This window comes from Salvelinus fontinalis, chromosome 37, assembly GCF_029448725.1.
Source record: "Salvelinus fontinalis isolate EN_2023a chromosome 37, ASM2944872v1, whole genome shotgun sequence".
Classification (NCBI taxonomy): Eukaryota; Metazoa; Chordata; class Actinopteri; order Salmoniformes; family Salmonidae; genus Salvelinus; species Salvelinus fontinalis.
The window spans coordinates 31,796,169-31,820,310 of NC_074701.1; the positions used below are offsets into that span (position 1 = coordinate 31,796,169).

At 44.4% G+C, this 24,142-nt stretch overlaps 1 protein-coding gene across 8 annotated transcripts in view; it reads right to left on the bottom strand.

Annotated features, from left to right (window-relative positions):
• Positions 1-13,048: 13,048 nt before the first annotated feature.
• The window catches only part of LOC129836527 (cell division cycle and apoptosis regulator protein 1-like), a 37,169-nt gene continuing 26,075 nt past the window's right edge, over positions 13,049-24,142 (bottom strand). For 6 of the 8 annotated variants that reach the window (XM_055902827.1, XM_055902830.1, XM_055902833.1 and 3 more), the window contains 2 exons: positions 23,765-23,956; positions 23,135-23,662 (listed from right to left, as the gene is read on the bottom strand). In XM_055902827.1, coding sequence (XP_055758802.1) covers positions 23,222-23,662; positions 23,765-23,956 — 633 coding nt within the window. In that variant the 3' untranslated portion in view covers positions 23,135-23,221. Of the gene's footprint in view, positions 14,880-18,385; positions 18,592-19,446; positions 19,645-19,889; positions 20,011-20,926; positions 21,145-22,839; positions 23,057-23,133; positions 23,663-23,764; positions 23,957-24,142 lie in introns of those variants that run through there. The other 2 variants (XM_055902834.1, XM_055902831.1) reach the window with 2 other exon arrangements.

Sequence of the window (24,142 nt, forward strand, 5' to 3'; positions counted from 1 at the left end):
CAGTAGTGACACTGGCAGAGGAGGCGGAGGGATGCTGATAATCAGCTAGTTGTGACAGGGCCAGTGGCGACCCGTCATTCAAGGCAGGCCCCACATATTTAGCATTAATATTTTGGCATTAATAGGTGTCACATATCAGTTTGCAAACAATGTAAAATATATATATATATATCACTGAGTTAATAAAGCCGCATAAAAACATGGTCTCTTTTTTGTTTTCTTGAGTAAGGCAGCTCCAAAATGCAGGTGTTTCAGTCTAGCTCAGTGCTTTCTGTGGTCGTAGGGCAAGCCAGCAGAAAATACGTAGCGTTGCGCTGTGATTGGCTCAGTGTTCTGTCACTCATGGCGACACTACGTCACCGCCAAGTCTACGGGTAGAGCTAGAAAATTCTAGACCCTTGGTTGCTGCCATAGAGTTACATTAGAAGTGCCCATCCAAGAAGGCTCAAGGTCACTGTCCACAGATAAAATGACTTCAAATCACATATCTACAGTAGCTTTGATTGGACATCATACTTTCACAATCTTAGCTAGCTGTAACGGCTGTCCTCCTCCTCTTCAGACGAAGAGGAGGAGTAGGGATTTGACCAAAACGCAACGTTGTGATACGACATGAATATTTATTAAACAAGACGAAAACTAAACATACTTGAGAAGATACAAAATAATAAACGAAGGCAAACAGACCCGAACAAACGAACTTACATAACACGAAGAACGCATGAACTGGTACAGACGACACAAACGAACGAACAAACAGTGTGAAACGCCTACCTTTATATGGTTCTCAATCAGAGGAAAACATCAAACACCTGTCCCTGATTGAGAACCATATAAGGCTAATTATACCTGACCTAAACATAGAAACACAAAACATAGAATGCCCACCCCAACTCACGCCCTGACCAACTAAACACATACAAAATAAACAGAAAACAGGTCAGGAACGTGACACTAGCAGTCATCATCATGAATCATGTGGACAATATACTGGCAAATCCTTTTTAATCCTTGTCATATGAAGAGAAATAATGAAGAGAAATTATAGATAAAACGTATCGGTGCTCATCGGCAATTGGACATAAACATTACACAACAAGTTAGAAATCGCAAATTCAACAATGAGTGGTTTGGAAGGAATCAGTGACAGTGGCTAACTGCAAGCAAAGCAATCACTAGCCTGCTATATAGTGGAGTGGCTGTGTGGTCCCAACTCTGGGATTAAGGGGCTATTTTCCAAGTTTAAAATTATAAACATTCAACATTGGCCATGCTGTCAATGAAGCATGATTTGTGCCGTGCTCAAAACATCTTAACTCGGAACTGCAAAATCTGACTTCAGTGAGATCAAGACAACTGGGACGTTTTGAACGGTCATCCAACTCGGAATTGTAAGTTCGGCCTCTTTCTAGAGCTACGACCTGAAGATCAATGACGTCATCATGATTCAACCTTGTTTTTTTCTGAGTTCCCAGTTGTTTTGAAAGCACCATAAATCCAAAGAATGCCAGACTATGATGACAAAATTTGGCCACGAAGTACCGCAGGGCCACCTTCCTGTTCAAGTGAGCACAGCACAACAAGGTGAGTCCAAAAATGTATGCATAAATTATGTAATATGCCAGGGAGATATGTATACCATAGCTAAGAAAGTAATACTAAGTGTATGTTGTGTAGTAAGCTGTTAGTAGCCCATGTTTTTCACCCCAATAATTTGGTCTATTTACCCCTTTTAATATGGCCTACTGTTCTGACTTGGTGGTGCACATGAAGCCTAGAGAAATGTAATTATTGAATATTGTAAGAGCTTTCATTGTCTGCTTATATGCCCCCTTTATTTATCCTAAAGTTCTGACTTGTGTACAGGGAGAATACTGTTAGAACGGCCCATGTTCTGAATTCTGTCGCTGTACATTTCAAAAGTGCTGAACAAATAGTTATATTGACTACGTCCGTCCTAGCTCGCTCATTAATGTCTTAGTCAAAATTACAGATTTCCTCTTATCCGCCCCTTATGCCATAGTTTGTACATCTAAATTGTCAGTAGAAACCACATTAGTTTAAGCAAGTCAGCCATATCAGCTATGTTTTTTTAAAAGGCAGTAAATGACGCTGAATGAACTGTTTTGCTGCCAGACAAGGCTCCGCTGATAGCCAGCTGTAGCAGTGGTAAGATGTTGGGACTCTGCTGTTGGGACAGCTTTATGTAGGCCCTAACAGTTTGTCACCGTTATAGTGCAATTAATGTATTGTTTAGTGTTGTGGCATGCATCCCACTTTTTATTTTTTCCCCACCAAGATGTACATGCTAAAATCGCCATTGGACAGGGCCAATAAAATGAGTCTCAGGTTGGCTATTGAATAGGCCCTTGCTATCCAGGATCCTTGGGAGTTGGGACATCCCTACCTCATTGAAGTTAAAATGGTTAAAGTAAGGGTTAGGGTAGGGTTTAGGGGCAAGGACGTCCCAAGGATCGACTATATCACTATCCCTATTGAATAGCCATTCAACTGGAACCTGACAGACAGTTGTGAATCTCAACTGTTACCTATAGGCCTAATACGGTCACATTGCCATTCAAGCATAACAATGTGCGTATAATGCGTGGCTATTCTTATATGCCAACAGCACTCAAACCCAATTAAACTTGCCATGTTGTATATAATAAACCATTTAATTATTTAACACGTATTACATAATAACACATGTAGACTATGTCTATTTAAATAGGGCTGGTATCAAAATGATATTCTGGATGACATTGAAATACACATGGGCCAACCAAGGGGCTTTTCTGAAGTCAATATCCAACAGTTCTTAGTTGGTATGTAGAAATTAGACAGGCCTAGCCATTTCATTCTGTAGGCTCCATAATTATATCGTGAATGTAAGACTTTATGCAAGAAAAAATATGTGCAAATGCCCTTGCTCACAGAAAACACAAGACAGATATTGTTTGTTCAGTATACATCAGTAGTAGCAGGTTAGGGTTTGGAATCAGACCAGCTCCAAGGTTCCTGTTCAAGGTTTTTCTTATAAATGCTTCCTACGTCAGAAAAGCACACGGGATAGCTCATAGAGCCAGGTTTGAAAGCAACTTTTGTTGAGGGCTAGGTCTTTTAAATGAGGGCACCTCTTTCCTCTCTCACTAGACAGCGTTGCTCTGGGTTACTTCTTCGAATAGCCAAATAACTTGATGCCAATAAGAACATTTTAGCAAAAGGGTGCCTGAGGTCTCTAGTTGTGGTACATGGAATTGACATGCAATGCCACAGGAAAAACATACACTCGAACACTGGCTTGAAAGAAGGTTTGGTAACCAGTAACCACTGCCCTTTATAGATAGGTAGCTACAACGAGAACCATTCCCTCCCATATGCTTTTACTACAGACACCTCATTACACCAGGTTTTTCTCCAGCCTTAACAGTCAGAGCCACAGACAGACAGACAGACAGACAGACAGACAGACAGAGACAGACAGACAGACAGACAGACAGACAGACAGACAGACAGACAGACAGCTCATATATCATAGTCTCAGAGAGCCCCTCAGGTCTATAGTTTCAGGGGCACTCAGAGCCCTGTACAAGTCGAGGGGCCACCCTGACTCCTTGTGGTATTAAGCCCAATGCTTGAACAGGATATTGCGTTTCCTCTGTACATGAAAATAATACATCACCCAGGCTACATGATGAATCATGTGCTGTGTTTAACCGGTGGTGGAGGAAGGGGAGAGAATAAGGGAAGTCTGTTATTCACTTGGTATTGACATGGTTAGATGTAATTACCTAATGAGAAGGGGAGGGGTCTGTTATTCATTTGGTATTGACATGGTTAGATGTAATTAAAAAGTAATTACCTAATGAGAAGGGGAGGGGTCTGTTATTAATTTGGTATTGACATGGTTAGATGTAATTAAAAAGTAATGACCTAATGAGAAGGGGAGGGGTCTGTTATTCATTTGGTATTGACATGGTTAGATGTAATTACAAAGTAATTACCTAATGAGAAGGGGAGGGGTCTGTTATTAATTTGGTATTGACATGGTTAGATGTAATTAAAAAGTAATGACCTAATGAGAAGGGGAGGGGTCTGTTATTCATTTGGTATTGACATGGTTAGATGTAATTAAAAAGTAATGACCTAATGAGAAGGGGAGGGGTCTGTTATTCATTTGGTATTGACATGGTTAGATGTAATTACAAAGTAATTACCTAATGATTACCCTTTTATTTCTATTGGGACTTCTAAAAACAAGTATAATTACCATTTGGTAACAGATAGTTACCAATTACCCTGAATTCTTTGAAGAAGTAACTAATTCACTGCTACCAGATCATTTTAGAAAACAGCATGCAAATACCAGCTGAATAGGAATGTTAATTGAAACCATATTTGCCCCTCAATCATTAACCCATGATTCAGTGTCTGAAATGCTTCTCTGGCTGACCCAGTATGAAACACAAACACTTTCTTTGCATTGCACTGACATAACGTGTTTTTCTTAGTTTTTTACAAAAATATCACCAATGTCCATCCAATTCAATAGAATCCCTGATGGACAATTATTGTGTAGCGTGAAAAATATGTTCATGTTGAATTCCCTGATAAAGATAGTTGGCAGACTGTGGGTAACTTTGCGGGAAGGTAAGAATGGTAGTTGGAAGCCCCTCCTGATTCTTATTTAGAACTGATTATCAACGCATACTTCAAGTTACTATAATTATATGAAATACTACGTGGGTGCATGCGTCAGTGTGTGTGCATGTGCGTGCGTCAGTGTGTGTGCATGTGCGTGCGTCAGTGTGTGTGCATGTGCGTGCGTCAGTGTGTGCGCATGTGCGTGCGTCAGTGTGTGCGCATGTGCGTGCGTCAGTGTGTGTGTATGTGCGTGCGCCAGTGTGTGTGCATGTGCGTGTGCCAGTGTGTGTGCATGTGCGTGCGCCAGTGTGTGTGCATGTGCGTGTGCCAGTGTGTGTGCATGTGCGTGCGCCAGTGTGTGTGCATGTGCGTGTGTGAATCTGAAACAATTTTGCCTGAGGCAGTGCCAGTTGTCTCTCCAGGTTTGTGCATGTCAGATATCCCAGATTATATTATAGCCTACTGTATGTTTTCAACCAGATATGTCAATGAAGTGAATGTTTAACCACAATGTCTGAATTTCCCCCTGCATGCCAATATGTCGGTTACCACTACAGCGGCTCTGGCTTTGGGAAAGATACAGCGGCTCTGGCTTTGGGAAAGATTCGGACTAAACCCCAGAAAGGCTTTCCCGAATCCTCTAACCCTCCCTGACCCGATTCATTCCAAAACCACAGCAGGACTCGACACATATGGAACTACCTCCCACAAAACCATAGCAATATGGAGACACTCAATTGCGAGTTAAGCTGAAATGGTACCCAGAGCATTCATTTTGGCCAGAGATACTTGAGTCCATAGAAAAGTAGAGAACTACATAGGAAATAGGGAGCCACACTGTCAACCTATTTATTGTTAATTGGACTCCTTCATTCCAAATCTCTTCATTGCTGGTTGGGTTGTCTCAATATGAATCAGGATTGACCCAGCCCTTGTCGTGCGCAGTGACCTGGATGGAAGGGAGCTGTCAGAATCGGAATGTTGGAGTTAATTGGAAGGGGCCATAGAAGAGAGGGGTCAGGCCAGAAGAGGTCAGGGTGAGGATTAGAATGTCTGGTGTGAGCAATCCATTCTCCTGCCTGCCAGAGACCACGATAGACAGCAGGATATGTCTGTCTGTGGGGCTGGAATTTTTCAGGACACATGGTCAGTGTCCCTTGACTCTGTCTTTCCCTTCACAACCAGTCAGAACAGAGATTCCAAATGCATTTAATACACCTAGATATTTACAGAACATGATTAACATGAGACCACAGGCATATACCTATGTAATAGTGACCAGATAATAACACCCTATAGTGGCCTATATCCTTCCAGATGGGTTCTATACATGTGTAGACGTACTCCCTGTGGAGAAAATGACCTGGAATTCATGGTCTTTACATGCTGGACACAACACTGCAAGGCTGGTGGGGGATCAGTAATGTATACAGTTTATTGTTTTAATGTAAGAAACGTTGTTAGTCATCGCCACATACATCAGACAGAGTTGACTGGATTATTACGTAGAATCGTCCCTCAATTAGTATTGAAAAGTCTTTCACATTCACGTCATACTAAAGTCGTTTCATTACGCCTTTGCATTTCCAGTCTTCTTCATATAGAATATTGGATTCCATATTTCAGTGTTTAGACTTTTGTCTGATGTATCAGCATGAGGAGAGGTGGTCTCCCAACCCACAGGCATTCTATATTCTTATTACTGTTCTATTCTAATTACTGTTCTATTCTTATTACTGTTCTATTCTAATTACTGTTCTATTCTTATTACTGTTCTATTCTTATTTCTTATGAAAGGTTACTCCTCCAGCCCACTCCCTCTGCTACCAAGATCAAAGCATCCTGGATCTGGTTCCTATTCAATCCTAACGGTGTGTATTGATGTTCATAAGACAGAAACAAGAGCATGCCCAAGTGATTTAGCAGGAAAAAAATCTATGCACTTTCTAATTCAAGTCTGGATGAGGCTTTGTTTCATTTTATCACACACACACACAAGGTGCAGACAGCCACAGACAGGTCGTAAAACTTGATTGCTGAAGTCAGATCCTAAATTGGGTCTTGTTTTAATAACTTGTGGATAGGAGAAGGTTTCCAAAACAGCACTTAACTCTGAGCATTATGTTCTCCCTGCTTTTAGATTCTCCAGGGTGGTTTCTACACATCAAAGAAAATACATGGGGATATATGGCCCATTGAGGAAATCAATCTCACTGAAAAATCTATTTCAGCCAAGACTCATTAAGAAAAGGAATGTGATGGTCGCGTCGATGCATGTGTGTTGAGGGATTTGTGTGTTTGTGTATGTGTGTGCGTGAGAAAGGAAGATTCAGGAAGGTCCATACTGAGCAGAAGGCAAGAAGCCAGGAATTCTCTTAAAACTGTTGAGTTGACAACGTTCCCTGAGAAAAGCTAGAAACTTCCAGTCAGATTCCTGTCATTATTCCCAACGATCTGTACAGTCACTCACCTAAAGGGCCATATCATCTCCGACTCCTATGCACACAGCTCACACACAGCTCAGAGCCTAGTGCGAGGTGTCCACAACTCAGAGCCTAGTGCGAGGTGTCCACAGCTCAGAGCCTAGTGCAAGGTGTCCACAGGTGGGTGGGTCTCCTTTCTCTCATTGCCATGGGCAGTAGTGTGCACTCAAACCATCCACGTGGACAGAAACCCACATTGTGGATCTCACAGCACAGGTGCACTGTCAGGTGGTGCAGTGCAGACAATAAAATGTGATTTCACAATGTCTAGTTACTCAGCGTTATCAAGTTGTCCTCTGGTAGTCTGTACTGTGCTACAGTACTCAATCAAATGTATTTCATAACATACTTTTTACATCAGCAGTTGTCACAAGCTGCTTATACAGAAACCCAGCCTAAAACCCCAAACAGCAAGCAATGCAGATAAAGAAGCACAGGGGATAGGAAAAAGTCCCTAGAAAGGCAGGAACCTAGGAAGAAACCTAGAGAGGAACCAGGCTCCGACGGGTGGCCAGTCTAGTCGAAAGGGTTTTAATGATACACTGATTCTTTGGATTAGTGACATAAAGCATAAACAGGAGGATTCAATATGTGGAATCACAGTGATATGGTAACATTCACATGTGGTCCTTCTGACAATGTGTACTGGGAAAGAAAACGTTTTATTAATTTTTTATAAATATACATCTGTCTCAGTATGACTGAAACCTGAAGACATCTGAGTGATTGGCTAACTACACAAACATGAGCTGGGAATCAGCCCTGAGTAGATCTGTTCTCCATTACCTGCCATCTGCATCACCTGTCACCGTGTTAACACAGGGCTGACTGCAGAGCCTTAACTACATTACAGCCCAGGTCTAAATGACTGTTACAGGCTTTTGGTATTTCCATTTATATTTCAAGGTTGGACTTTTAGCACGTTAGCAGAGTAGGGCGCACCGACTGGTGTTACCTCATTAGTCAGTATGTGTTACACCTCTGCTGGCTTGTCCATCTCGTTAGTCGGAAGGTGTTTTACCTGTGCTGGCCCAGGTGATATTTAAGAGTGGCTGGCCCAGTGTTTCAGTTGTCTTGAGAGATGTGGAGGGCCAACAGTTTTAGTTGGCTCTCCCTATTTGATTTCTAGAAAAACATCCATCTCATCTTCCCGTTTTGCTCTGCCTTTTTGGTTTGCTTCCTGTCTAAGTTTGGTGTGGGTTTTTCTTTTGTTTGCCTCTTAGTAGGCACTCATGGTGGGTGTCTTTCAGGGTACAGTTATTATTGCAAGTCAACTTTCAGTAGACACCCACATGAGTGTCTTTCAGAACCCCTCCTAAAACCCCACCTTCGTTTTAGTTGTTGTCAGTGACTCTTTGTTAGTTCCCCCTTATGTTTGAGCGAAATGTTTCTTGCTGGGGAATGTAACAATGACAAAGGCTTTTAAAACCGGAGCCTGAAAACTGCTGTGGCAGAGCGACATCAAACGTCAGCCACATGAGGTTCATTAAGGGACAAATACACACACACGTCCTGACACACACACCATGATCGGCAGAGAAGAGAACCTTCCCACTTTTCCCAGTGACCCCTGCACCAAGGTGAACTGAAGCATACAGGAAATACCTCGCTGTGACTTTCTGATTCGGGTTTAGAGCCTTACACTTCTATGTCGGAGACGGGGAAGGACAGGGGACGAGGGGGAGAGACAGAGGAGAGAGAGAGCAGTATTTGCATTATTATACCAGCTGATAGAATGATAGAAGAAAAGATGACTGAGCTGCAGTTTGTTTTTAATCTGTAGAGGCTAATGGCAAGATGATGCGGTTTTAAGATTTGTGAATGGCTGACTAACAACTGGCGTGAACGGAAATGTGTTTTCCTGCGTTTGTTCTCGTAAATGTTGCTTGCTGTATCTTTTGACCCGTTTTGACCCCACAACTAAGACAAGCCAGCTATGTAGTTTCACAATGGAGATGTTTGTTTTTTCACATTGCAGGCTAGTACTGGCTCACTGTATGATTATGTTATTGACTGAAACGCTTTCCTTCAGGCCAGCTTACTGCAGCGCAATTAAACCAACATCTGATTTTGCCCCAAAGTGTCAAACACAGCTGAATGCTAAGCTTTATGTGCATATTGTCTGTGAAATCTGAAACACGCTATTAAATCCACTACTAGTGCTTTATGTCAGGTTTGACTTGGAGCTCTTTTTGAAGGAGATTAAAACATGTGAATTGTGGATAAGAAATATTTTGCCACCTCACTGTCTATGTTTAGTAAATGGTCAATATCTATTGCAATGCAGGCACACAGAGAATGAAGTCACTCCTGTGTAGACTGCTTGTTATTTAGGTAGAGATCGCCCAGACGACAACTCAGGGGCGTTCCGACATTCCCAGTGGGATTCTACGCCCCCAGAGGGAATGTTGTCAAAAGCAGCCGTGAAACGTTCTCACACTGTAACCCAGTATTGCCAGGTCCTCCAGGCCAGGAAAGAGCATCATTTCCTCAACAACCACACCACTCTGCCCCGCTCAGGAGAAACCAGGGGTGCCGGATCGGCTACGGAGGCCCTGAACATAAAGCCCTTATACATAAGGGGGTGTGCATGTGTGCGTGCATGTGTGCAGGGGGCCGTGGGTGTCGATAGGACAGGGAGAGGCCAGGGAGGACTAAATCAATGGGACCACTCATGTATCAATTACCTAAAGTATCAAACAGCACTGAAGTGGACGGTTCACCTGTTTGACAGGCGTCTTCAGGTGTGTGTGTGTTTTTGAGTGAGAGAGAGGGTAGAGGGGTAGAGATAGAGAGCAAGAGAGAGAACCCAGAGAATCCCTCCAGTTCCATATGCTCCAACAAAATGATGTGCGAAAATGGTTTAGATTTCTTAAAGCAGGCAATATAAGGTGCGGATTTTAACTATACAGGGCTGTTACAAGTGTTCTGAGGAACACCAAACTTCCATTGTCAACCTAATGGAGTCTCATCCCTCCTAATCTTGCATGCCAGCTTTAACATGAAATATTCACACACTTGTTTGGTTCAGCAAGATGACTTCCCCAACACTGTCATGCCATAACTACTGGCAAGAAATCAAGATGACAACCCAAAGTTAACAGACAGGAAGTTGGGGCGAGTTATGAAAAGCAGACACATCAGGCCACTAACGGCTGTGAGCGAAGCTGGGGGGGCAGACTTTGTCATGATAAACACCACACTAAACATTTGACAGACAGAGAATGGGATGCTTTGGGAGTCAGCGGGAGCGATAAAGAGTTGAGAGGGAAACCTCCTACAACTGTTGCATTATATATGTGTGTGTGTGTGTGTGTGTGTGTGTGTGTGTGTGTGTGTGTGTATATACGCGCGCATTAATGCTCTCCCTGAGATGGGGGAGGTGTTGATGGTAGACGGGGGATGTGTTTGACTCCCAGACTGACACAGAGGGGACAATGGACCTCCATCAGGCCATACAACTTTACACAGCATAGCTGGAGGATGGCCATCAAGCACTATAGACAGTCAGCTAGTTACTATACACATCTATAAGAACTCTGACTGAGCTGAACACAGGAGACAAAAGGGTGATGTTAGGCAGATCAGATGTCAATACCAGCAAAGTGAGATGTCAAACTTTATAAAGCATGTTCTGACTATATCCAACCATCAATGGAACCAGTGTAGCACCATACCCAGATCAACATGTTTATCCCCTAGAACTCTAAAGTCCTCCATATTCACAACAAACATCAAGGGAGAAGAAAATGCAACTTGATCTGTAAAAAAGGCCTGCTCCCACCCTCCTCTCCCAATTTACCCTCACAACTTGATCTGTAAAAAAAGGCCTGCTCCCACCCTCCCCCAATTTACCCTCATAACTTGATCTTTAAAAAGGCCTGCTCCCATCCTCTCCCACTTTACCCTCAGAGTCCCCTTACTTCCCCCACAGGTAAAGGCTACGGGGGAGGCAGAGAATTCTAAACTTGACCCTACCAGAAAGGAGGGGAACTCTGACCATACCGGAAGGAAGGGAACTCTGACCCTGCAGGCAGGGAAGAGAACTCTGACCCTACCGCAATGTAAGTTAGGCTTTGTATTGTTGGGGATTTATTATGCTGTTAAGTGGGCTAATGACATTGCTACTGGTTGCTATTTGCTACATTTGTAACTTATTGGTAATGCCATTAGCTTGTAGCCTTGTTGACCTGTTAAATTCAGACATGTCATCTCCTAATTACTGGATTGCCAACCACTGTAACTGTCGCATGTTTGTAGCTATAAACTCTCCCTTTATAAACGCAACCTGGCTCCACCCGAAAAACCTCAACCCCGCATTGAAATGGACTGATTGTCCACAAACTAGCTTGTGTGAGAGGGGCAGAGGCCACAAAGGTACTCTGTCTGAGTCCGGGAGTGTGGTTACCTGCATCACTCTGTGGCAGGGGTCTGATTTCACAACACGCACGCATACATGCACGCACAGAAGCTGGATGTGATGGGGGTGTCCCTAGGGGGAATGGGGTTTGTGTGCTACCCATTCAGACCAGGACAGAGGGGACAAAAGCCCTGACAGGCAGTCACATAATATACTGATGGATTTAGGATAGTCATTGTTCCTCTGACTGTTCCCTAGGAAATTACATAGAGCTGTCGAATAAATGGCAACAAAATGTAGAGACATTTCCTGCTAAGTCAAAAGTTCACACAAACAGGTCTATCTTCTTGTTAAAATAAATAAAAATGTCTTCTTGTGACCCACCATGTAAGAAATACAACTGTTCTAGCCAGGATCCAGTCTGTGACTAAACAGGAGTCAGTTGCAACCCACCACAAGTGGTCTCTTCCCACCATTTGGGAGAAATTGGGTGAAATCCTTCATACAATATGAGCTTATGCAGTACAGAGAGAATTTTCTGAAATCCTGAGCATCTGAAAAGTTTTCTATGCGTAAATATCTGTGAGACGAAACAAAAAGGTCATCGTTTCAGTTAACAGTGGACCCCTGAAATGTTAAATACCTGAGAGGTTTGAGGTGACCTTCGTGAATGGCGGACAGAGAGAAGCTCAGAAATGTCTCACTGGCTTCCCAGAGAGCTGAACGCTAGCCACACCGACAGGAAAGAATCCTACACGTGTCACTGTATTGTCTATTCCCAGAGGTAGACGTTACCATAGACAAGAGTTTCCCAAACTTGGCCCTGGAGCCCCCCCCCCCCCCACCCCCCGGGTGCCCATTTTGGTTTTTGCCCTAGCACTACACAACTGATTCAAATAATCAACCTTATTATTTGACTCAAAAGTGTATTTTTATTTATTTAACTAGGCAACCGTGTAGTGCCTGGGCAAAAACTAAGAAAGTGCACCCCTGGAGTTTGGGGTTACTCTGCCATAAACAATGAAGCTGAAACCAATGTCTTGTTATGTGTTCTCGGTTACACCTGGAGTCCTGACCTCGAACCTCCAGGACACCATTTCTGATTGATTCGTCTAAAGACATGCCTGACACCCAAACCGATATTTCATTTGAGAATGTATTAAAATGAGGTTAAGGTTGGTCCAAACGTCAGCTGTGTCCTTGTAGTCTTTCCTTTCTAAAGCAGTGCTATAGGATGGGTCAGGGTGAGCCACTGCAAACTTGCTCACAGGGTTCAAAAGTGGAAAAACATCTATGATTATCTACTGTTGCCTCCTGGTGGTTTATTCAGTCTATTACATCTTTCTAGATTCTAAATCTCTAACACAGACATCACATGCAGAATTATACACCTATATAATAATTTAAATACATTTCTAGCCAATTAGCATTTTCCATACGTTTCTACCTTTCATTGCAATATTAATAAGCATTTGTATATCAATGTTAACCAAAATATCTAGTAGACGTTTGTTTTTACACACAAAAAGGCTCTAAAAGATACAGGACAAAAAGGCAATAAAACAATAAAATTGACCACTTTAATTCTGCACAGGACAACCATAGTCAAGTTTCAATAGAAAAATTAAATGCAGTAGGCTGCTTTGGGCTCATTTCTCAAGTTTTGCTCTCATCCAGGAATTCATCATCATCATCCCTGTTGCACAACCTTCATCTGAGAAGAGAGGGACAGAATCATAGCTCCTCACAGTTCTACAATAACCCAATAACAGAAAACACAGCACTTCTAGAACATCCAGAATTTTACAACAGAACTCCAGTAGTATTCTCATATGGTTTTGGTCTAGAATCAGAACCATTATATCTGTGGTCAAAAGGCAGGACCAGACCTGAGGCTGCATTTCTTTTGATGTTAGTGGAGACAGTCAGTTTATGGTTTGGCTATGCATTTACTTCCCTTTACAATATACAAAAACACTAAACAATCCCAACATGGACATAACACTACCATGGTCTCACAACTCCTGGGATAAAACAAGCTTGTTACTGGAATAGGCCTCAGAGACTGAGGTTTCACATAAGGAGCTGCATGCAAAACTATGGTCGTATTTATTGGGCACCAAACGGAAGCAACCGGGCCGAAACGGGGAGATACTATCTGAACATGTACAATAAGAAACTCATTTTCGTGTTCCGTTTCAAAACGCTTTGCTACGTTGTTCCCTAATGAATACGACTCATGTCTCAGAACAATGGCAGCCAGTCAGTTACAAAGAATAACAGTAGAAAATACAGAATAACTAATGAGTTTTATGATCAGCCGTCAGAAGAACAGAGTTAAGAGAGAAGAGGAGGAACATGTGATAAAGCAATTCTGTTGACTCATCAAAAACAGTTTCTTCAAGGTCCTAATCCCTGATTCCTCCCCTTCAAATATCATTGTTTATTTATTTTAAATATATTTTTTATGAATCCAATTTAACATAACACCATTATTGCTAATTAGAAGTACGTACAACCAGGGTTCTCCCCTAAGAATGTAAGAGGGGTGCTGTGCCACCTTGTGGACTGGTTGCGCCATTATGTAAATTATCTTTTAAGCCAATTTTCTCTCTCTCTTGATTACAGAAAATGGCAGTTCGAGGTGTTAAATAAAGCAAAAATCTGCCCCCCCCCCCCCCCCCAATACTCAGCAGTACAACCTTGTTAAAAAATCCTGGAGAGAACCCTGTACAAGTCACACATACTGGGATCAACGTGATGGTGCTATTTGGGCAAGGCAATGTACGGGCAATACAGAATTAAACAAAACATTCAAATGATCATATTCAATTGAGGAAGCTACTGAAATCTAAAACTAATACCGTAAACAAAGAAGCACTTCACAATGCCATGCACACAATTTCTAACAAAAATCTTTTTTTAAATATCACTTTTAGAATGCATTATAATAACAGAGAATCAAACTGTAATTGATATCAAACCAATTAAACATATTTCTTATTTTCAGGTGAAAACAGTGAGGTTACATGAAAACATTAGAACCAATTAAGTGAATGCCTGTCCCAAATGGAACTATATTCCCTATATAGTACACTACTTTGACTAGAGCCCTATAGGTTCCAATCAAAAGCAATGAAATACAAAGGGAATAGAGTGCCATTTAGTTCTCAAACAATGAGAATCTATATATGGTCCTGGTGGGGGAAAACAACAACCATGGGTCCAAATGAAACTCAATCAAATGATGCTTGTTTTTAGCGCATATTTCCAAGGCTCATAAGAAATGTGTCCGATTAGGCAACTCACTCACTGTCCAACTCCTTCATTACTTCGTCTGAACCATTGGTTGTTTGGGATATTTGGTCAGGGGTGGCTTCTGTGGGAACGTCCTGGAATGAGAGAAACAAGAATTCCTCAGTTCATTTCAACATACAAAAACAGAACAACCTTTGGCCGTATTGGACAAGCTAATGATTTTTCTTTATGAAAAGTCCACATTACAGCTGTACTGCTTATCAATGCATTACGTAACAGTGAAGCTTCGAACTTGTACAACGAGTACTTTTGTCTCATCCCACAGCTGATTATATCACAAATCCTTTATCACAAAAACTTTACCATAGAGGACCACTTTGGAAACTAGTGTTTCTCTGGATATACAAACTACATTGAACAAAAATATTAACGCAACATGTAGTGCTGGTCCCATGTTTAATGAGCTGGAATAAAAGATCCCAGACATTTTCCACACATAAAAAGCTTATTTCGCTCTAATTCTGTGTACAAATTTATTTACATCTCTGTTAGTAAGAATTTATCCTTTACCAAGATTATCCATCCACCTGACAGGTGTGGCATATCATGATCATTACACAGGTGCACCTTTTGCTAGGGACAATAAATGGCCACTAAAATTTGCTATTTTGCACAAACACAATGCCACACAAGTTGAGGGAACGTGCAATTAGAATGCTGACTGCAGGAATGTCCCCCAGAGCTGTTGCCAGAGAATTGAAAGTCCATTTCTCTACTATAAGCCACCTCCAACATTGTTTTAGAGTATTTGACAAAATGTTCAGGCCTCACAACCGTAGACCACATGTATGGCGTCGTGTTAGCAAGCGGTTTGCTGATGTCAATGTTGTGAACAGTGCCCCATGGTAGCGGTGGGGTTATGGTATGGGCAAGCATAAGCTACAGAACAACGAACACAATTTCATTTTATTGATAGCAATTTGAATGCACAGAGATACCGTGATGAGATCCTGAGGCCCATTTTTTTTTTAAAGAAGGTTTCTGTTACCAACAGATGCATATCTGTATTCACAGTCATGTGAACTCCATAGATTAGGGCCTAATGAATTAATTTCAATTGACTGATTTCCTTATATGAACTGTAACTGTAAAATCTTTGAAATTGTTGTAATTTGCGTTCATATTTTTGTTCAGTATATATCTAGCTGTATATGTTTTTACCCAAATAAACGTAAATCAAGATCATCTAACATAACTCGAAATGTAATGCAAATCTCCCATTAACAACTAACCAAATGCAGCAACAGTAAGGTTCTTTCTCTCTTTTACGTAACGAATATTTACCATTTAAAACCATATCAAACTTTATTTGCCACATGCCACATATTTAGCAAGTAAGCTAAAATTAAAATAAATAATAAAAAGTCAGAAATAAGAATAACAAGGCTATATACAGGGGGCACCGGTACCCAGTCAGTGTGCAGCGGTACAGGCTAGTTGAGGTAATCTGTACATGTAGTTGGGGCCGAAGTGACTATGCATAGGTAACAAACAAACAGCGAGTTTGAACGGGCAATGCAGAATAACAGTGAGTAGCAGCAGTGTACAAGAGGGGGGATCAATGTAAATTGTCCGGTGGCGATTTTTATGAATTGTTCAGCAGTCTAATAGCTTGGGGGTAGAAGCTGTTGAGGATCCTTTTGGTCCTAAATTTAACTTGGGTGACTGGAGTCTGCCAATTTTATGGGCTTTCCTCTGACACCGCCTATTATATAGGTCCTGGATGGCAGGAAGCTTGGCCCCAGTAATGTACTGGGCCGTTCACACTACTCTCTGTAGCACCTTACGGTCACAGATGCCGAGCAGTTGCCATACCAGGCGGTGATGCAACTGGTCAGGATGCTCTCGCTGGTGCAGCTGTAGAATCTTTTGAGGATCTGAGGACCCATGCCAAATCTTTTCATTCTCCTGAGGGGGAAAAGGTTTTGTCGTGCCCTCTTCACGACTGTCTTGGTATGTTTGGAACATGATAGTTTGTTGGTGATGCGGACTCCAAGGTACTTGAAACTCTCGACCCTGCTCCACTACAGCCCCGTTGATGTTAATGGGGGCCTGTTCAGCCCGCCTTTTCCTGTAGTCCACAATCAGCTCCTTTGTCTTGTTCACATTGAGGGAGAGGTTGTTGTCCTCGCACCACCCTGCCAGTTCTCTGACCTCCTCCCTATAGGCCATATCATCGTTGTCGGTGATCAGGCTTAACACGGTTGTCGTCAGCAAACTTGATGGTGTTGGAGTCGTGTTTGGCCACGGAGTCGTGTTTGGCCACGCAGTCGTGGGTGAACAGGGAATACAGAAGGGGACTAAGTACACACCCCAGTGTTAAGTATCAGCGTGGCAGACTTGTGGTTGCCTACTCTTACCACCTGGGGGCTGGATCCAGTTGCAGAGCGAGGTGTTTAGTCCCAGAGTCCTTAGCTTAGTGATGAGCTTCGTGGGCAATATGGTGTTGAACGCTGAGCTGTAGTCGATGAACAACATTCTCACATAGGCGTTCCTTTTGTCCAGGTGAGAAAGGGCGGTGTGGAGTGCGATTGAGATTGTGTCATCTGTGGATCTGTTGGGGCAGTATGCAAATTGGAGTGGGTCTAGGGTGTCCGGGAGAATGCTGTTGATGTGAGCAATGACCAGCCTTTCAAAGCACTTCATGGCTACCGACGTGAGTGCCACAGGGCGGTAATCATTTAGGCAGGTTACCTTTGGGCACAGGGACTATGGTGGTCTGCTTGAAACATGTAGGTATTACAGACTCGGTCAGGGAGAGGTTGAAAATGTCAGTGAAGACACTTGACAGTTGGTCCGTGCATGCTTTGAGTACAAGTCCTGGTAATCTGTCTGGCCCAGCGGCTTTGTGAATGTTGACCTGTTTAAAGGTTTTGTTCACATCGGCTATCGAGAGCGTTATCACACAGTTATCCAGAACAGCTGGTGCTCTCATGCATGCTTCAGTGTTGCTTGCCTCGAAGCAAGCATAAAAAGGCATTTCGCTCGTCTGGTAGGCTCGCGTCACTAGGTAGCTCGCATCTGGGTTTCCGTTTGTAGTCAGTAATAGTTTTTAAGCCCTGTCACATCCGACGAGCGTCAGAGCCGGTGTAGTAGGATTCAATCTTAATCCTATATTGACGCTTTGCTTGTTTGATGGTTCGTCTGAGGGCATAGCAGGATTTCTTATAAGCGTCCGGATTAGTCTCCCGCTCCTTGAAAGCGGCAGCTCTAGCCTTTAGCTCAATGTGAATGTTGCCTGTAATCCATGGCTTCTGGTTGGGATGTATCCGCGTCATCTGACCACTTCCGTATTGAGCAAGTCACTGGTACTTCCTGCTTTAGTTTTTGCTTGTAAGCAGGAATCAAGAGGATAGAATTGTGGTCAGATTTGCCAAATGAAGGGCGGGGGAGAGCTTTGTATGCATCTCTGTGTGTGGAGTAAAGGTGGTCTAGGATATATTTTTCCCAGGTTGCACATGTGACATGCCGGTAAAAATTTGCTAAAACTGATTTAAGTTAGCCTGCATTAAAGTCCCTGGCCACTAGGAGCGCCACTCATGTTTACGAATAAATCAGTCAAACAGTCAATCAATCGTACCTTCTTGAGGACTCCCTGAAGTTCATTCATGGCATTGCCCAGGTTGTTAAGTGTCTTGCTAAGCTGGTTGTGGTAGACCGTGTTCTGTTCCTCTGTGGTCCTGAGGTTGTTCTCTGTCTGGCCCAGGGTTCCCTTCACCTCCTCCAGATCTTTAGACAGGACTCTATTAGCAGATACCATCTGGAGGATCTGCTTGGTGTCCTCGACTGGAACACACACAGAAATTAATGAGAAAATGTATTTAAAATCTCAATGTCTAGGTTTACTTCAAATTCAAGAACCTTATGCATTGTCATTGTTTATTTAAATTTCAAGACATAGGCCTCCCGGGTGGCGCAGTGGTCTAGGGCACTGCATCGCAGTGCTAACTGCGCCACCAGAGTCTCTGGGTTCGCCCCCAGGCTCTGTCGCGGCCGGCCGCGACCGGGAGGTCCGTGGGGCGACGCACAATTGGGCTAGCGTCGTCCGGGTTAGGGAGGGTTTGGCCGGAAGGGATTTCCTTGTCTCATCGCGCTCCAGCGACTCCTGTGGCGGGCTGGGCGCAGTGCGCGCTAACCAAGGGGGCCAGGTGCACGGTGTTTCCTCCGACACATTGGTGCGGCTGGCTTCCGGGTTGGAGGCGCGCTGTGTTAAAGAAGCAGTGCGGCTTGGTTGGGTTGTGCCACGGAGGACGCATGGCTTTCGACCTTCGTCTCTCCCGAGCCCGTACGGGAGTTGTAGCGATGAGACAAGATAGTAATTACTAACGATTGGATACCACGAAAATTGGGGAGAAAAGGGGATAAAATTTATTTTTAAAAAAGTATATAAAAAAATATAAAAAATCAAGACATTTCTACAAGAAGTTTCCCGAGAGCGAGTGAGCAAGCGAGAGAAAGGAGTAGTATTGCCACCACCTTGAATAAAGGAACAAAATGCTGTACTTCTAGTTGAACTACTACAAATATTAGGTCTGAATCCTAACTTGAGACACACTATTGACGTCAATAGGGGAGTTGATTAATGTTTGAATTTGGTGTTTTTAAGTTAGGATTGTGTTGGAGATAAGTGGATTGTCTTACCCATTTTGGAGTCCTGCACCATTAGTTTCTGCTCAATCTCCTCCCTGGCCTTCTCACTCTTTTCCAGTTTCTGCATCATGCTGCCCACATCCACCATGGCTCCATTATACACTATCAGACTGCTGCCTCCTGACTCACTAGCCTCCGCTTGCGCTGCCTGGCCACGAGACACAAACATGGGCAGCAACGCACGGTTACCTGAGGGGGGGAGAAATAGGGAAAACAAGGGGAGAGGTAGAAAGAAAGAGAGAGAGGTGGAGGGAAAGAATCGAAAGTGTAGGACTCAAAATAAACCACACTACGTCAGTTCTTACTATGTTAGATATTAACCTAGATCACTGGTGAAGGAATAGATTATTCTGTTCAACATTAGTGAAGCTTTAAAATGCTTTGAGACGAGTCATAGAGAACTATTAACCCACTCCAGTGTCTCCTTCACTCACCTAGCAGGTTGTCCAGCAGGCCTTCACTGAAGGAAGGAGCAGCCTCGTCTTTAGCTGCGTCCGTTAGTTTACGGTAGTAACACGACTCTCTTACCACCGGCTTGTTCAACAACTTCTTTACCTGCAAATTAATCAACATTATAAGGGCTAACTAATTATCACTCACATATATTGTGACAAATATTTTTTAAAAGGGTAACACTGGCTTGTGTAACCTTCAGCTCTAGACAGGTATAAGCCCCTGTGTGTGTGTGTGTGTGTGTGTGTGTTTGTATACCTGGGCTCTGGACAGATGTAACCCCAGTGTGTGTATATACCTGGGCTCTGGACAGATGTAACCCCAGTGTGTGTATATACCTGGGCTCTGGACAGATGTAACCCCAGTGTGTGTATATACCTGGGCTCTGGACAGATGTAACCCCAGTGTGTGTATATACCTGGGCTCTGGACAGATGTAACCCCAGTGTGTGTATATACCTGGGCTCTGGACAGATGTAACCCCAGTGTGTGTATATACCTGGGCTCTGGACAGATGTAACCCCAGTGTGTGTATATACCTGGGCTCTGGACAGATGTAACCCCAGTGTGTGTATATACCTGGGCTCTGGACAGATGTAACCCCAGTGTGTGTATATACCTGGGCTCTGGACAGATGTAACCCCAGTGTGTGTATATACCTGGGCTCTGGACAGATGTAACCCCAGTGTGTGTATATTCCTGGGCTCTGGACAGATGTAACCCCAGTGTGTGTATATACCTGGGCTCTGGACAGATGTAACCCCAGTGTGTGTATATACCTGGGCTCTGGACAGATGTAACCCCAGTGTGTGTATATACCTGGGCTCTGGACAGATGTAACCCCAGTGTGTGTATATACCTGGGCTCTGGACAGATGTAACCCCAGTGTGTGTATATACCTGGGCTCTGGACAGATGTAACCCCAGTGTGTGTATATACCTGGGCTCTGGACAGATGTAACCCCAGTGTGTGTATATACCTGGGCTCTGGACAGATGTAACCCCAGTGTGTGTATATACCTGGGCTCTGGACAGATGTAACCCCAGTGTGTACATGATGTCCTCCAGGTCTTTTTCCAGCAGGTAGCCACAGTGGCTCTGGTCAAAGTAGACAAAGGCCATGAGCAGGTCCTTGTTGTAGGTCACCATCTGCTTCTTCTCCTTGTCTTTAGAGGACCCCTCTTTGGACTTCCTGTCGTCTGTCCTGTCCCTGCCATTAGAGTCCTCATCGTCTTTATCTGAGAGAGGGCAGGAGAGGAGCGCGTCAGTGGAGAATGAGAGGGCAGGAGAGGAGCGTGTCAGTGGAGAATGAGAGGGCAGGAGAGGAAAGTGCCAGTGCAGAATGAGAGGACAGGAGAAGAAAGTGTCAGTGCAGAATGAGAGGGCAGGAGAGGAGCGTGTCAGTGGAGAATGAGAGGGCAGGAGAGGAAAGTGTCAGTGGAGAATGAGAGGACAGGAGAAGAAAGTGTCAGTGCAGAATGAGAGGGCAGGAGAGGAAAGTGTCAGTGCAGAATGAGAGGACAGGAGAGGAGCGTGTCAGTGCAGAATGAGAGGACAGGAGAGGAGCGTGTCAGTGCAGAATGAGAGGGCAGGAGAGGAAAGTGTCAGTGGAGAATGAGAGGACAGGAGAGGAAAGTGTCAGTGCAGAATGAGAGGGCAGGAGAGGAAAGTGTCAGTGCAGAATGAGAGGGCAGGAGAGAAGCGTGTCAGTGCAGAATGAGAGGGCAGGAGAGGAAAGTGTCAGTGCAGAATGAGAGGACAGGAGAGGAAAGTGTCAGTGCAGAATGAGAGGGCAGGAGAGGAAAGTGTCAGTGCAGAATGAGAGGACAGGAGAGGAGCGTGTCAGTGCAGAATGAGAGGGCAGGAGAGGAAAGTGTCAGTGGAGAATGAGAGGACAGGAGAAGAAAGTGTCAGTGCAGAATGAGAGGGCAGGAGAGGAAAGTGTCAGTGCAGAATGAGAGGGCAGGAGAGGAGCCTGTCAGTGCAGAATGAGAGGGCAGGAGAGGAAAGTGTCAGTGCAGAATGAGAGGGCAGGAGAGGAAAGTGTCAGTGCAGAATGAGAGGGCAGGAGAGGAAAGTGTCAGTGCAGAATGAGAGGGCAGGAGAGGAAAGTGTCAGTGCAGAATGAGAGGGCAGGAGAGGAAAGTGTCAGTGCAGAATGAGAGGACAGGAGAGGAAAGTGTCAGTGCAGAATGAGAGGACAGGAGAGGAGCGTGTCAGGGCAGAATGAGAGGACAGGAGAGGAGCGTGTCAGTGCAGAATGAGAGGGCAGGAGAGGAAAGTGTCAGTGGAGAATGAGAGGACAGGAGAGGAAAGTGTCAGTGCAGAATGGGAGGGCAGGAGAGGAAAGTGTCAGTGCAGAATGAGATGGCAGGAGAGGAAAGTGTCAGTGCAGAATGAGAGGGCAGGAGAGGAAAGTGTCAGTGCAGAATGAGAGGACAGGAGAGGAGCGTGTCAGTGCAGAATGAGAGGGCAGGAGAGGAAAGTGTCAGTGCAGAATGAGAGGGCAGGAGAGGAAAGTGTCAGTGCAGAATGAGAGGGCAGGAGAGGAAAGTGTCAGTGCAGAATGAGAGGACAGGAGAGGAGCGTGTCAGTGCAGAATGAGAGGGCAGGAGAGGAAAGTGTCAGTGGAGAATGAGAGGACAGGAGAAGAAAGTGTCAGTGCAGAATGAGAGGGCAGGAGAGGAAAGTGTCAGTGCAGAATGAGAGGACAGGAGAGGAGCCTGTCAGTGCAGAATGAGAGGGCAGGAGAGGAAAGTGTCAGTGCAGAATGAGAGGGCAGGAGAGGAAAGTGTCAGTGCAGAATGAGAGGGCAGGAGAGGAAAGTGTCAGTGCAGAATGAGAGGACAGGAGAGGAAAGTGTCAGTGCAGAATGAGAGGGCAGGAGAGGAAAGTGTCAGTGCAGAATGAGAGGACAGGATTATCATGTGTACCATCTTCATCGTCGTCATCTTCGGCCTCCAGAGGGTCGTACTCCTCAGCATTGGTGTTGTTGCTCTCATCCTCCTCCTTCTCCTCTATAGACTCCTCCTTTTTCAGCACCTTCTCTTCCTTCTCACCCCCTTCCGCGCCCTCCTTCTCACCCCCATCCTTGCCCTCCTTCTCACCCCCCTCCTCACCTTCCTTCTCACCCCCCTCCTCGCCATCCTCCTGGGTTAGAAAAAATACATGACAGGCACAAATTGGAACTAGTAGGCCGTTTGAAAATCCAAGCATTTGAATCATGGCGTAAGCTTGTATTTTAAGTAAGCTACAATGTAAACTGCTTCATGATCTAGTAAAACTGTCAATATGAATACAATTCACCTTCAAGAGCTATGATCCACCCACCTTCTCCTGTTCCTCTTCCTTTGCCTTCTTCATCGCCGGCTCTCCGTTCTCCTCCTCGCCCTTCTTCACTTCCCCCTTCTGCCCCGCCTCTTTCTGCCCCGCCTCTTTCTGCCCCGCCTCTTTCTGCCCCGCCTCTTTCTGCCCCGCCTCTTTCTGCCCCGCCTCTTTCTGCCCCGCCTCTTTCTGCCCCGCCTCTTTCTGCCCCGCCTCTTTCTGCCCCGCCTCTTTCTGCCCCGCCTCTTTCTGCCCCGCCTCTTTCTGCACCGCCTCTTTCTGCACCGCCTCTTTCTGCACCGCCTCTTTCTTGGCCTTCACCTTCTTGTCTTTCTTGTCATCCTTGCAGGGCACAGAGGCCAGGGCCTTGAAAATCCTGTAGCCAAAGTCTCTCTGTAGCATCTCATTAAACAGCTCAGCAAACAGAGACACCTGGAGAGAAGAGAAGACAGCAATATTTGATGCAAATCTGTACTTCTAGGCATCTAAATGAGTGTTCAAGTGTGTATGTCCTGAATGTGTGTGGTGTCTCACCTCAAAGGAGTGTTCCTTGTTGTCCTCCAGTCTGTAGTCCAGCAGCACGCTCAGAGACATGACGCTGCAGTCAAACTTTCCGCTCTTGGCCGCCCAGTTGGGGTAAACGATGATGGTGGGCTCGTCTGGAAGGACGTACCGCTTCTCTCTGCGCTGGCGCTCCAACTCCTCCTGCTTCTTCCTCTCCTCCTCCTGATGGACAGACAGACAGAGACAGACAGACAGAGGGAAGGGATGGAGAATCAGAAACAAGTAATCAGTGGATCCATTCTAGTAAACCATCCATAGTGATGCTGTTGGTAAGTGTGTTAACTGTAGCTAAGTGCATTAAAAGCACTTAGCTACAGTTAACTGTAGCACTTAGCTTCAGTTAACTCT